Consider the following 13,701-nt stretch of genomic DNA (forward strand, 5'->3'; position numbering starts at 1 on the left):
AGGAGGTTCAGTTGCAGCAGTGTTATTGGTAACTGATTAGTTAGAATTTGATTGTGATCAACTGAAACCAGCAAGACCAGATGAACCAAAAAAGTACTCCATCTTTGAACATCTACAATTTTATGAGTTATTCTATGATAAGTGGGCATATTCCATTTGCTGATGAAAATCATGTGATATGATCAAGAACTTATAAATAGACTTTGTGGTAACATTACAGTAGTTTAGATAATCATGTTTTACCTTATGACTGAAAATTGGAAGAAATTCTGGTGTTCCTCTAGCTTGTTGATGATTGGAAATATGAACACAGTTTGCCACCCACGACTGTAATGTGTAAATTATTCATTAAATGTGTGATGTAGAGTTCTTTCACAGTTTCCTCTAGAGTCTTCACCATCGTCAGTCTACTTATGTACCACCATGCACCACGGTGAATCAATTAAATGAGAGAAAGACAAAAGGGCAAACTGGTGCCTTTTCAGTTCCATGTCACTTGTGTGTTAAGTGCTAGAGCATCATAAAATTGTTGAAACAGTTGTGTAGCTCAATTTTTTTGGATTTGTTTAACCTTTATTTAGAAAGGTGATCCAGGGATCCCACACATTTTTAATGAATGTGAAAAAAATTTCCTTACCTTTCCATAATATTTGATCCCAATTCCATTGAAGAACATGATAAACTTCTATGTAAGGGCTGAAAACAAGTATAATATAATTATTATTGTAATTGTAAAACCAAAATGTCATAGTGAATTTTGAAAACCTGGGAGATTTGAGTGTTTAACAGATATTTATCAGGACTCGGGACACCCTCCTTGAAACCGGGACAATCCCAGACACAATTGCAGCACAGTCAATTTAATTAACAGATGGGCTGTGTTTCCTGTAAGTTGTAGTCAGTGTTTCCAGGTCCCTCTTGCTCAGTATGTGGAAACATTGTCTCTAAGGGACTTTCCTACACTGAGTAGTACTGTCACTAGTTGTAAACCTTTAAAACTTGTTTTTTAAAGATGCATTACTGTTATACATCTGATTTTTTATTTATGGTACACCTATTAAACAGCTTCAATTTGCTATTCACATTCACATTTGTGTGTTCTCCTTTTGTCTGCATGGTTTTCCGGGTGGTCCTGCCTCCTGCCTTGCAGGATAATTTGTGTCTCTAAATTGCCCATAGGGGTGAGTGTGAGTCTTCCCCAAGCTACACTGTATGGAAAGCCAGTCCATTAATAAGCTTTTTCTCTTTATTTGTGGCTGCTGCTTAGATATTGTAATTATTTTGTAAAGACAGTCTTTCTGGGCCCCAATGTATGACAAGACCTATAGTTCCAAATCTGACCACTACATCACTGCAGATTGCACAAAATGTTGAGAGCGAGGGAGTGTCCTGCTGAGCCTAACTGCTATTTACAGATACAATATAAGGAGCACCTGTATAATCGAACGCATCCGCTCTCCACGGACAGCTGGGTGTTAGACGCAGTAGCTGTGTCAAACATGAAGACTGACACAATGACAGCAGCTGAGTTAAAGCTGGCAACTCATCTAGCTGCAGGCATCGACATAGACATTGTGGCCTCTCTGTCTCACTTATTCTGCTTCAAAGAGGATGCAGTGGGAGCCATACATGGGAACTACAGCATTGATTTTAGACGAGGGGAGCTGAATGATCTGTGGTCCTGAGAGGTCCAGTCTGGATCATATCAGCCAGGGGTGGTGCCTCAATGTCTCAAGAGTGGATCGGGCCTCTGGGCTCTTAATCAGACAGCTCAGGAGAAAACTTTGGCAGTCTGGACGGACAAACAGAAATCAAGTTTTAATACAAACACTGTGTTCTATGTGTGTTTCTGTGTGTGCCTGATTGTACTGTGTGCATGTGTGTGTTTATGAATTACAGAAGGAAAGACAGTCACTGATGTCAGGGTTTCTATAGATGATCTCAGTGCTGTTGCTGAAGGGAAGATATCCATGCAGTATCGCAAACAGCACTACACCGAGTTGCCACACTGTAGTCGGTTCTGCCCAGTACCACCCATCCAGGAACCACTCAGGGGTGGTGTACACATAGGTTCCTACAATACACACAGCCACACAGGGACAAAGTTAAATGGTGAGGGATGGAGGGAGAGGACACAGCTGACAAAGATACTTGATTGGTTCAGACAATAGGGCTAAAAGAAAGAGAGCCTACCTTGTTTTGTAGTGTACATCCGCTCTGTCAAAAATGCGCCACAGCCAAAGTCAATAAGCCTGACACGTGGGACATCAGGGCCGGTTTGAATAAGAATGTTGTCCAGCTTGATGTCCCTGTGGAACACACCCCTAGAGTGAACCTCAATTAGACCATCCACCAGCTGTTTTGCAATGGTCTGAGAGAGAGAGAAAGAGACATGTAGACCGTGTGGCATGGTGGGTGGGACACATACAGAAATACATAGACATGCCACCAGCAACTTACTTTAGCCTCCTGCTCCTGCAAGGTGGGCCCTCTAGAGTTCATATAATCTATAAGGTCCAAGCAGGGGACTGGTCTCTCTAGGATGAGAATCAGTTCATCATCCAGGTCAAACCAGTCCAGCAGGGTTACGGCTACACTGGTCCCTGCTCCTATTGGTTTGACTTTCAGCAGCAGTGCCACCTCCAAAGGGATCATGCTAGTTTCCCCATCCAGAAGCTTTATATAAAGAGCGACAGAGAGTAAAAAATAAATAATGAAACCTTCATGTATACATATATATAAAAACTAAACAAATTCTCCCTCTTAAGATTGTGTGATGTACAAGAGCAACTGTGCATATGTTCCCTTTGTACTTAAAATTTAAAATAAGAAATGTTGAGAAATTTTACCCTGATGATTTAATGATGTAAATCATTTAGATATTTGTTTGCATTAGGACAAAGAAGAAATCACTTACCATTGATGTGCGCTTAATGTTAATCTGGAGTACATGTTTTATGGCCACCTACAAGACAGTAACAGACATGTGGTTAGCTTATACTACTTACTTGAACTATAGATAATGTGTGTGTGTAGGGTGTATGTGGTGTGTGTATGGTGTATGGCATGTGTGTGAGTCTTACAGGCAGATTGTCGTCTTTGCGGTTCCCAGCAAAGACTGATCCGAAGCCTCCTTCAACCAGCAGTTCCCCCTCCTCGTATTTACCCTCAAAGGCAGCTGCAGAAAAAAAATACAAACACAAACACTTAGATTATACTTGTTTGCAAATTTCATTGATTACACTTATTTAAACTAACCCCTAATAATAACTTGTATTTACAAAATAGAAGAAGTCCTATTTCCAACACAAATCCAAATTAAAAATAAAAGTTTGAGGTTTTGGACATTTGGACATTTTGGATTAGCTTAGCTCAGCATAAAAACTGGAAACAGGAAACAACTTGCCTGAATCTGTCCAAAAATACAAAATCCACTTACCGTACCTTATCTGTAACGCTCACTAATTAACAAGTTTGTTGGTTTAAAAAAAAGTGTAAAAATGACTGTTTCCCCCCATTTCCAGTCTTTATGCTTACCTAAGAGTCCGCATGCTGTAGTCGTTTTTTTAACAGACAGATATGAGGGTGGCATCACTTTCTAGCAAGAAAGCATACACATATATGTATTCACAAAATGCTGAACTGCTTATTTTAAGGGGCATTACAGTGATTAAATATTTTATTTTGTTATTTTGTCAAACTTTGCAGGACTCGGTCCAGATCCACAGTTGAAGTTATACAGCAGTCCTCACAGGCTAAATGGTACTCCTCATGAAGAGCAAACTCAAGTATTTCTATCCCATCTAACCTCTGCTGTCATGGGTGGCAGAGTTTGCTGACAAGGAGGTTCCAGGTTTGTCAATAGAGGAGGCCTCAGTGGTGGCCTGGTGGCTGGGGGTCTTTCTGCTCCTCTTCCTGGTTCCCTCTGTCTCCTTAGACTTCCTCTTTCTGATGATGGTGAGTGTGCATGTCCCACCATCCTCAGTTGAAGAAGAAGGTCTGAAGGTCTCGATGTGGTCCTCAGCAGAGGTACAGGTCCTTCTTCTTCCCTTCATTTGCCCCTCTTCACTCTCATCAGAGGTAGACTTACTTTTGATTCTGGTCTTTATCTCACCAAACACAGCTCCATCACTGGGTCTGGAGAGGCCTGGGGTTTCTCCTGAGCCAGAGTGACAATCAGCTGGATGATTGTGAGAAGTGTCAGGAGTTAATACCAAACTGTGCACATTTGTATTCAGACTAAGACCCATTCATATGTGGACCACTCAGACCTTTTAAACAATTTCTATCATGTGAATATTTTATTAAATTCATTCGGACCAAATGAAATGTTTGGCTTAAAAAGCTTACCAACAGTAAGTGCCAGCATTAGTAATCATTGACCAACAAGCTACATCATCATGTGGATTAACAAGTAGGAGACACTGCAATTTTTGCTCGAATTTTGTCCCACTACTCACTCAGCTGTCTCCTGGAGGCCCGAACCTGAACAGTGCCTGTTGTTGGCCACGATTTGGAATCCATGACCCTCAAACGGTAATGGTTCATCGTTGAAATGACGAAAACTTGGAGGTGTCTTGTCTGCTGTAACCCTAACCCTCTGAAGAACTGGTAAAGAACTGAGTATTATGACAACAAAGTGATGACCTCACAAAATTCTACTGTGTCAAGTTCTACTTATTAGAATGCAGAATATCAAGTCAAATCTAAACCAATATATATATAAAATCAAAAATAAAGACATTTCATGCTTTCAGGGTACCTGAAACAGAAACAACAACAACAGATTGGGATTCTTCATTCTTCATTCATATTTAAAACATGGTCGGGGGCCGACTCTCATGATCTGTCTTCCAACATACAAAAAAACAATAAACCAGTTTAACAGTGTTAGTATAATTTGCTAAAAATCAGCCCTTGTTCCATCTTTTGCAGCATGTGCAAACAGGTTGTGCTTTTCTGAACTGGTGCACCAATCCTAACATGTTATTTGACATCTGATGAGACTTGTCTCAAGGTCATTTAGCTCGCTATTTACAATTCCAATCCAAGTCATCAGAGCCATCCCAAGATTAGCACTCATTCATAGCATATGCCGTTGATTAGCCCATCAGTACTCTCCTAATTCCATTTATTTACATTACTTCACGTCTGGTAGCATAGGACCTTCAAATGGAAGAGGAAATGGGACAGGAACAACTGCGTAGAACACTTAGTATTGCTTGACTTTGCTGGAGGGCCACTGTAGCAGGTCCCCTCTAACAGCAGTTTTTTTTTACTTTGCACAATGTCATTATCTGAACTCCAACACGCTTCATAGCTTCGGAGAATGGTTGTATTATTTGGTGTTATAAGTTGCAAACAAGTTTAAAGGTTATATACATGTACCTGCATTTGTTTTAGAAAAAAATTATATTGTGATATATTCAATTTAAAATGTGTATTTGTTATTGTAGAGTGAAGCTTTAATGTTCCTGAAGGACAATTTGGCTTGCAAACAGCAGTCAGTAGTAGTCAATATCAAATACAACAATTAATAAAAACGTCAATCCATGCAATATATACATACAAACACAAAAAAACACAGTACACAGGTTAGAGTCAACATACCTGTAGTCATTGTCACGAAAAATAGATAAGAAAACACCCTATCACACCCACAGCTACATTATATTTTATTTGAAAAGCCAGTTGCTGATGGAATTAAATACTTAATGTATCTGTTTGTGTCACTTCTGGGGAGGTGAAACCTTCACATTGATGGAAGCAAATTAAACTCACTATATAAAAGGCCCAATAATTATGACCTGAGCTTTCTGTGTGGCTCTGACTTGACACGTGGCAAAGATAATTTAAATTACATCTTTGAATTTGGCACACATTCACAAATCTTAAAACTGACTCACTAAAAGAAGTATAGAACACTTTCAACAGATACTTTTAACTACTATCAACATTATAACATTATGACCTTGCATGAGAAACACAATGTTTGGCTTGCCTTTTATGTTCAAATTCAAATTCAAAGGGCTTTAATGTAGTCGGAAACACTTTACATTGCCAAAGCAAGTGTAAAATAAAACAACATCAACAACAAAATTGATTTTGCTGTTAGAAATATATACTGTATACAGATCAGTAAAAAAAATACTTAAAATAAAAAAAGATTTTTTTGTCTTGCAGTGAAAAAATACAAAAGAATTAAAAAAATAAATTTAAATGTATTTTTTATTATCAAAAATTAATACATTTTATTTCTAAATCAAATGAGTGTTGGCATCAAAGTTTATCATCCAGGATAGTTCCCAAGTATTTGTATTGCTCGACTTACTTGCCTAGCACAGATTTTCTGGAGTTGCGGTTTTTCTCTTCTTGACAAGGCTGAAGGATTTACGTTCTGTGGCTACATCAATCTATATCTAACAGCCCCTCTAGCTTGTCATGGAACTCAGAGTATTCATGATTAAAATCATGTGCATCAAACCTTGGATAAAACTTATTTAACTTTTCTGCCAATTTAGTCTCTGACATTTCAGAACACTCCACATTTCACTTTTCATTTTACGTTCCTGCCATAGATTTGACGCCTCTCCAGGCTGCACGAGTTACTATTTCTCAGTTCACCCTCCACTTTAGTTTAGCAAATGCTATCTCCATCATAACATACTCCTGGACCTCCTGGAGTGCTGCCCCTCAGATAAAAGGTTTGTTTCTTCTGATTCAATAGTTGTTCAAGGAAATTGCGAGGAATTACCATATTTTCAAAGAAACTAATGTAACATGATATAGTGTCAGTAAATTTGTCCAAATCTGCAGAGGATTTTTAAAAATACGTCCCAGTTCAGACATTCAACACAGCAATTAAGTTCCTAAATAGAGTCTTCAGAAACAGGATCATAATTGTATGAATCATTATTTAAATGCATATTCAACCATGTGACTGTAAACATAAAAAACAAATATTTTAACGGAATTTAACAATTGTTGTGGAGCACAACATTCATAAAATTGCAAAATTGCGTAATTTGCTTCAAAAGCAAGTGCCCGCAGTGCCTGCTACTGGGCTATATAACATTGGAATCCCAGCCATTTATCAAGACAGCGGCGTAATGATTTACTGCAACAACACAACTCTTCAGCAAGCAAGCAGTGAGATGAAGCAAAAAGTACATGTAAGTATGGATATCGTGGCAGAAGCTACGGAGAGATCGAAGAAGACGTTGTCAGTGGAAGCAAGGAAGAGAATAAGAGAAAGTGCAGAGCAAGAGACCAGTGCCCGTATTTATCAAGCTTGTCAGAATTACTCATAAGAACACTGCTAAGAACTGACTTAAGAGTAAAAACATTCTTCGCTCAAAGCTGTGCTTAAAAGTTAGTTATCAATTATCATAGTCCTAATTTGAGTGAAGTGTAGGACTAAATCTTAAGTGTCAGTCTTAGTGCTGATTTACGACACTTTGCTGTGCCGCAAACAGGATTTTGGACAGGACCAATCACTAAATAGATTTCCTTCTTTAAGAATATTCTCAGATAAATTCACAGTGAATGGTGAAATTCCTATGAGGAGTTTATATTCAAAACACATTTAACAATAAAGAATTTTCAAGATAATACATTATGATATAGGCCTACACATTAAGGAAGTCGATGAAACGCGTGACAATGTGTGGAGCTGTAGCCTAAGTGCTATAATTGTTTCCATGATTATTTGGCTTATTGATGGTTGTGACGGCCAAAATCATTTTTGCGTTTGTCCTGTGGCAAATAAACAAAGCGTCATCTCCACCTTCAATTTAACTGAAAACGCATTACTGCGTAAAGTCAGTGGTGAGATGACGTCCCTCACAAACTCGCTCACAAAGTTCATACCTTTGCTGTTCGACCCCGTCTTATTAACTTGCGCGTCGTCAGAATTCTTCATCTCCTCTCCGCAAGTCTGTCTCCACAGTGCCATCACAAGCCCTACTGGCAACTCCTAACCACTTGAGAGACCTCTCAAGGTCTCTCAGAAATTTGATAACTTGCTTTTATTCTTAAGTTTAAAAGTAGGAGTAAATTTCATGAATTCTCAGCACTTAAGACTAAAATGGCATTTTGAGAAGCTTGATAAATACTGGCCCAGGTAGTAAGTTAGCCAACAAAGCTAGACAGCAACTGATGCAGCTGGTGGAGAGCAGTGCTGATGTCGAGCTGGAGCCGGGCGAGCAGGCAAGATAACTGGGCTCAGCAGCCTCTATGGGCATAATTCCATAAGCATAATGTTAGCTATCGGCAGAGGTGAAGAAACCAAAGAGGAAGTTGACAGAGTAAGGTAAGAAGAGAAAAAGAGAGTGACCAAGCAAGAGGCTCCCGGACATTGGCACAAGCTTTGTGAGATAAAAGGCTGCAAGACAGACACCGAGCTGGCATTCTTTCTGTGTACACAGCTGGCTAGTAAGTAATATTGCTATGTCTTTTGTTGTCACACTTCCTTTGTGTTTGGCTGTGTTAGCAAAATCGTCGACTTGCTAGTTTTGATCATAAGTAATATAATCATAACAAATGCATAAACAGACAGAGGTGAATTACAATAGGAAATTACTGTAGACACACTCTGCCCATGCACTCAATGTGCATGAAAATGTGCTTTAGGAGTCTCTTGCTAGTTACTCTTTTATCCCTAACCCTGTCTATGCCAGCTTTAATACTTAAACTATTCTGATCTTAACCAGGGTTAAATGCATCACAACTTTCCGCGTGCTGATGCCTCAATGCATGTACCTGGTGTCCTATTTTTTTGCCCCTGCCCTTCAGACAGCCTGACTTAAAACTAACGGAATTCCTCTGGAGGCTTTTTGAGCATGATGCTGAACCTCTCCTTGATCGAGCTCACTCTATACTCACACTGAACCCTCACATGGATTTAAAAAACACACATATTACAGCTATTACATAGATAATACAGGAGGCCATACACATTCTCACGACGAATTTATAAAACAATCTTCCAGTTACATGTTTTTATGGACTTGCTGCCACACCAATTTAATTTGTAGTCTCAGATGATTCAGGACTTGGAACACATAACCGTTGCTGTTTTGGATGACATGAATACTATTTAATGGCTGGAAAGTTTAGTATTTCCTACATACAGGTTTTCTCCTGTGTGCATGGTAAATGCTCAAAGACAACATGTGACCTTTGTTTCGATTCACTCTAGAAATGATCTGAAGGTCAGAAAGGCTAATCACAGAGACTAACTGAGACCATTACAATGATCCCGAAATATTACTTTGACGCTGTGTGAGTATAGGGTTTATAAACCTTGTCATTACAGCTTTGATATTTGCTGTGATTTGTCCGGTCGGGATAATAGTAATACAGCCTATGTAATGGAAAAGCTATAAAACCGCTGATCCTTTTAACCTTTCCTATCTCTGGCAGATGACATTGATCAAAGGAAAAGACCAGGTGCGTATGCATTTGAAAAGAAACAGGTTGAGAAACATTAATATAGACAGAGCTATTTACTCATTACCCACCAGGGCTAAGACATTGCAAGTCATTTCAAGTCAACTGCCCTTAATACCTCCTTTTTCCTGTCTGCTCCATTCCTCCACTTTCCCTGGTACACTGGCTCACTCTCCTGTCTCCCCTTCCCTCTCACCACCTTACTGTCTATTCACTCTTTTCTTAGGGAGATGTTTAAAGAACTCCTCTGAAATACTAAGCAGCCCAAGAGAAATTCATTGCCACATTTGCTTTTATGCTCTTTATTAGGCCTAGTCCTTAAGATGTTTTTTAATGTTGCATGATGGTTTGGATATAACTCATTACCGTTCTATTCTTTTTTTGTTGTTGTGTTAAACAATAGTGTGAAAACGACTATATGCATAAAACGCATAAAAGGCTATATATTGTACATATTAAATTTAACATTAGGTACTATTCATTTAAATTAATAATAGTATATATTACAATAATGTGTAATATTTTTCACAATAGTTCATGAAAATCACAAATGCAGCCAGCCAGTCGTTGTCACCACAGAGAGCACAGTGTACTAGTGATGGGAATTACGCCTCTTTAGAGGGAGCCAAATTTCATGGCTCCATTCCTTTCCAAAGGCTGGCCCTTTTAGCTCCCAAATGGCTCTTCATTTAGAATCACTTCTGCTGGTCATAGCCTAAGTTACATACTTATTTGTTGCAAAAGATAAATATGCAATTTTCTTCATCTGCAATACAATGAAACATTCTGTGATATTGATGGTTAAAAATTGGGATATGTCAAGAATAACCTTTGTTGTTTGTAACAAAAATAACACCTGACTTTTGAAATAGTATGGTTAATAAATAATTATGCAACTCTAAACAGACACATACTGTATATTTCAATTAAATTGTTATTATATAGGCTAATATAAAACGAAAAAAAGTATTTCTGCTCTGTTAAAAAGTGTAATTTGTTTATTGTCTTGTATTTCTTTCTTCGCAGGGTTCGGAAGGGAGGGGGTGATACGGGGGCCACTGGCTCAGACTGAGCCACACTCTTCCAGCCATTCCAGCCATGATTTGTGATTGAGGTAGCGTTAAATGACTTGCCCATGGAGATTCAGCTTACGTTCTAGTTTGCCAAGATGCTGTTGTTGTGATGTTAGTCATAGTAGCAGGAGAGTATCGCTGTGTGGAGCATGGAGCACTGGTGTTCTGGTTCTCAAAAAAACCCCACACAGTGTTGATACAGAACTAAAGACAGATAAAATACAGTCTGCATTATTATCTCTAATTCCTCATTTTTATTATTCTCATCAATTTTAAAGTTTCAACTTACTCTTATTTAGCAAATATCTCCTTTCCTCTTGCTCATGTTGACTGTGAATGATGTAATCTGCATCCAATAAAGCAGTAGTCATACACTGTTGTTGGGGAATTGGGAATTTTTGGGAATTCCAGAGTTAAAACAATTGTGAAAGGACTCACAAAAGACCTCCTATAAAATACTAAATTCTATATACATGTACAAATGTATCTCTACAATAACTAATCCCCAATTTCACTGTTTATGCCTAAGCACCAGTGGTAGCTGACAATTACAAAAAATATGAAATTACATAGTTATAATGAAATGATAGGGTGGGCTCTCAGCTAGCTAACATCAGATAGCTAATTTTAAGTAAAAGAAATGCTAATTACGAATCTCTGAAGGTAGGAAAGTTAAGTGCATTAAAGCAGCCAAATAGTTAGCTACTGACATTAACCTGCTGCGCCTCCATTAGCGTGTGATGCACCGGACTGGAGCAGCTGCGCTGCGAGTGACGCAGACAGACAAGACGTTCTACTAACATTAATGTTAGGAAATGGTATGGTCCATTTTAGGGGTGTCTGAAGTCGTATTTCAAGATTCTTGAATATAAGGCATGAGTACGGGAAATATATTGTAATATTTACAAATACAGGTATGAAAGACCCCCCTGAACTGTTCGTTTTGCCTATTTTGGGGGGGTCCAAGCCTTAACTTGGGAGGTCAGACCCCCCCCCAATCCTCCCCGTAATTCGAACCATGTACTCCACCTTTAACAGTTACCTGACAATGTTTCGCTCCATAATAGATCTGTCTTTTTTATGGGTTTTTCTTTTTTTTTCTTGCCGAGTACTGTATAGTATAGTCATTCCTTGCATAGTCATGTGTGTTCACGTTTACTAACAACTCTATCCTGCTTAATGGGATGGTGATAAGGGTGCAGACACCAGTTTTGAGTGTTTGTGTATTTTTGAGTTTAAATGTGAGTTTTGGTTATTTTGAATTAAACTGAACATCCATTCTCTCACCTCAAGCTCTCTCCAGAGATGAATTTGTTTTTTTCCCTTCCCATTACTATTATGTATTTTCTAAGGGCTTTTTCTGTTTCAGGATTAACAGCAAATGTGTTTACAGTTAGATTAGCTATCCTGTCACATTTGCTCTCTGTGATTTAGTGGCTTAGTCTGTGAGTGTGTGTGTGTGTGTGTGTGTGTGTGTGTGTGTGTGTGTGTGTGTGTGTGTACGTAATGGGCTGTTGGGTGTGTTTGTTCTTAGGAGAGGGTTAAGGTGATTTAGTGGCAGTCGAGTAGAATGCAGACCAGCCAGGGCAAGCAGGAGCTCAGACAATTCTGTAGTGGTGACACAAAACGATAACCATTTAGTTATTGTCATGTCCCTTGGTGTTGCACTGCTTTTCAAAAGAACTACAACAAATTTGACACAGCTTTGGCTTTTGAGTCTGCACACGCAAGGGGAATGAGCAAAGGAAGGAGTAAAGCTCCCAATTTTCCTGGAAGAGGAGTACGGGGCAGAGGAGAGAGGCTGGCGCGATTGAGAGATAACAGCAGTGGCCCTGAGTTAATTGGCAATTAGAGAGCTGCCAGCATTATTTTTAAAGGCTATAATTAGGTAATTGCGTGTGTTTGTGCTTGTGCCAGGTCTGTGTCCATGACATGTTCAAATGCAGGAGGTCAGTTTTCAGTTTCTTACATGACCCTGTTTGTTTTCCTTTATCTGTGTACCCAAATGGTTCTCTTGTTTTATTTTTTCACTTGCACCATCTTTGTCTGTCATGGTAGAACAGAAATGCAGGTAAACTGCGTTCAAGCAGTAGGGTGGTTACACCACCAACTATAAAAATATGTTGTAAAAAATATATGTGTTAGTGGGATACACTATTTCCTCACTTTCCGTGCATGTGTTTTACATGGATGACATGATTGCCAAAACTGCCGTAGCAGTTATGCCTGATAATACACATTTACTGCATACTGTTGTGCACTGGATGGAGAGGTTAGCAGAAAGAACATGTGAGTGTCCACTTCATGCATGTAGTGCGTGTCTATATATGCATGTGTGTAAGTGGCTGACAATTTTTCCTGATTGCAGCAGGTCTTTTTTTTTTTTTTTTTACCTTCCCTTGACGTGCTGAGAGAGGGATGAAGAAAGAGGAGGCGATAGGGGAAAGAAGGGTAGAGAGAGCGAGGTGCCTCCACTTTGAAATCCATCTTTCCAAGGATGGATTCCCTACTGAGACCCTCAGGCTTTGTCCTCCTTTCAGCCTCTTTTGTGCGTGCTTGTGTGTGTTTCTGTGTGTATGTCAGGTAGACAGTCAGTGGTTTTTAGTCCTGCTATCAGCCCCTGGTGTCAGTCTAGTCTCATATGAACGTCCCCGCCCTATACTCCCTCTACTCCTTGCATACTGTCAGAGGGCCCCTCAGGACAGTTCATGAACCTCTCAGCATGAACCTTTTTTTTAGTACCGAGCTAGAAGCCACAGCTTAGTCTGCGCCAAAAATGGACTAGCTGCCTCCAACAAAAGCACAGCTGCCACGTCCTAATTTCAAGAATGAATCCACTAGTCTAGCCAGAGATGAAAAAAGCACGTCATGGACATTGTATTTGTGATAAGCTTACTGTATCCACCTCTGTCTTTTCTTTCACCAAAGATACGCACTTACACATATTCTCCCAGGCACATAATGTAACGGCATCTGCTGCAACGCAATGTTTTGGCAGTTGGGTGCCATGACAATGTTGGTGTTTATTTTAACATTTAATGCCTCAGTTCTCCTTGGTGCACTTGTCTGCTTTCATTTCATTGACACTTTAGAGGCCTTTATGACAGCTGACACAGTAATTGCTGGGAGGATATATGTAATAATACACTGAACAGGTAGTCGCTCTCTTCTAGTTTGG

General features: G+C 39.3%; 1 protein-coding gene across 7 annotated transcripts; it reads right to left on the reverse strand.

Annotated features, from left to right (window-relative positions):
• Positions 1-556: 556 nt before the first annotated feature.
• Positions 557-4,608, reverse strand: LOC123963996 (serine/threonine-protein kinase pim-2-like). Of its 7 annotated transcripts, none has more exons than XR_006823306.1 (9): positions 4,461-4,608; positions 3,809-4,180; positions 3,084-3,178; positions 2,918-2,965; positions 2,461-2,676; positions 2,194-2,371; positions 1,898-2,074; positions 1,434-1,792; positions 557-696 (listed from the first exon to the last, which is right to left on the reverse strand). XR_006823306.1 is itself a non-coding variant. In XM_046041147.1 (9 exons), exons 2-9 carry the CDS (start codon positions 3,977-3,979, stop codon positions 1,701-1,703), a joined length of 1,035 nt encoding a protein of 344 aa, XP_045897103.1. In that variant the 5' UTR covers positions 3,980-4,180; positions 4,461-4,608; the 3' UTR covers positions 1,233-1,700. The 7 variants fall into 7 exon arrangements, 6 of the variants coding, with proteins under 6 accessions (XP_045897103.1, XP_045897102.1, XP_045897100.1 ...); XM_046041147.1 differs by lacking the exon at positions 557-696 and adding an exon at positions 3,538-3,600 and having other exon boundaries at positions 1,233-1,792; positions 3,814-4,180; XM_046041146.1 differs by lacking the exon at positions 557-696 and adding an exon at positions 3,538-3,598 and having other exon boundaries at positions 1,233-1,792.
• Between the last annotated feature and the right edge of the window lie 9,093 nt (positions 4,609-13,701).

This window comes from Micropterus dolomieu, linkage group LG23 (genome assembly GCF_021292245.1).
Source record: "Micropterus dolomieu isolate WLL.071019.BEF.003 ecotype Adirondacks linkage group LG23, ASM2129224v1, whole genome shotgun sequence".
In the NCBI taxonomy this organism is placed as follows: Eukaryota; Metazoa; Chordata; class Actinopteri; order Centrarchiformes; family Centrarchidae; genus Micropterus; species Micropterus dolomieu.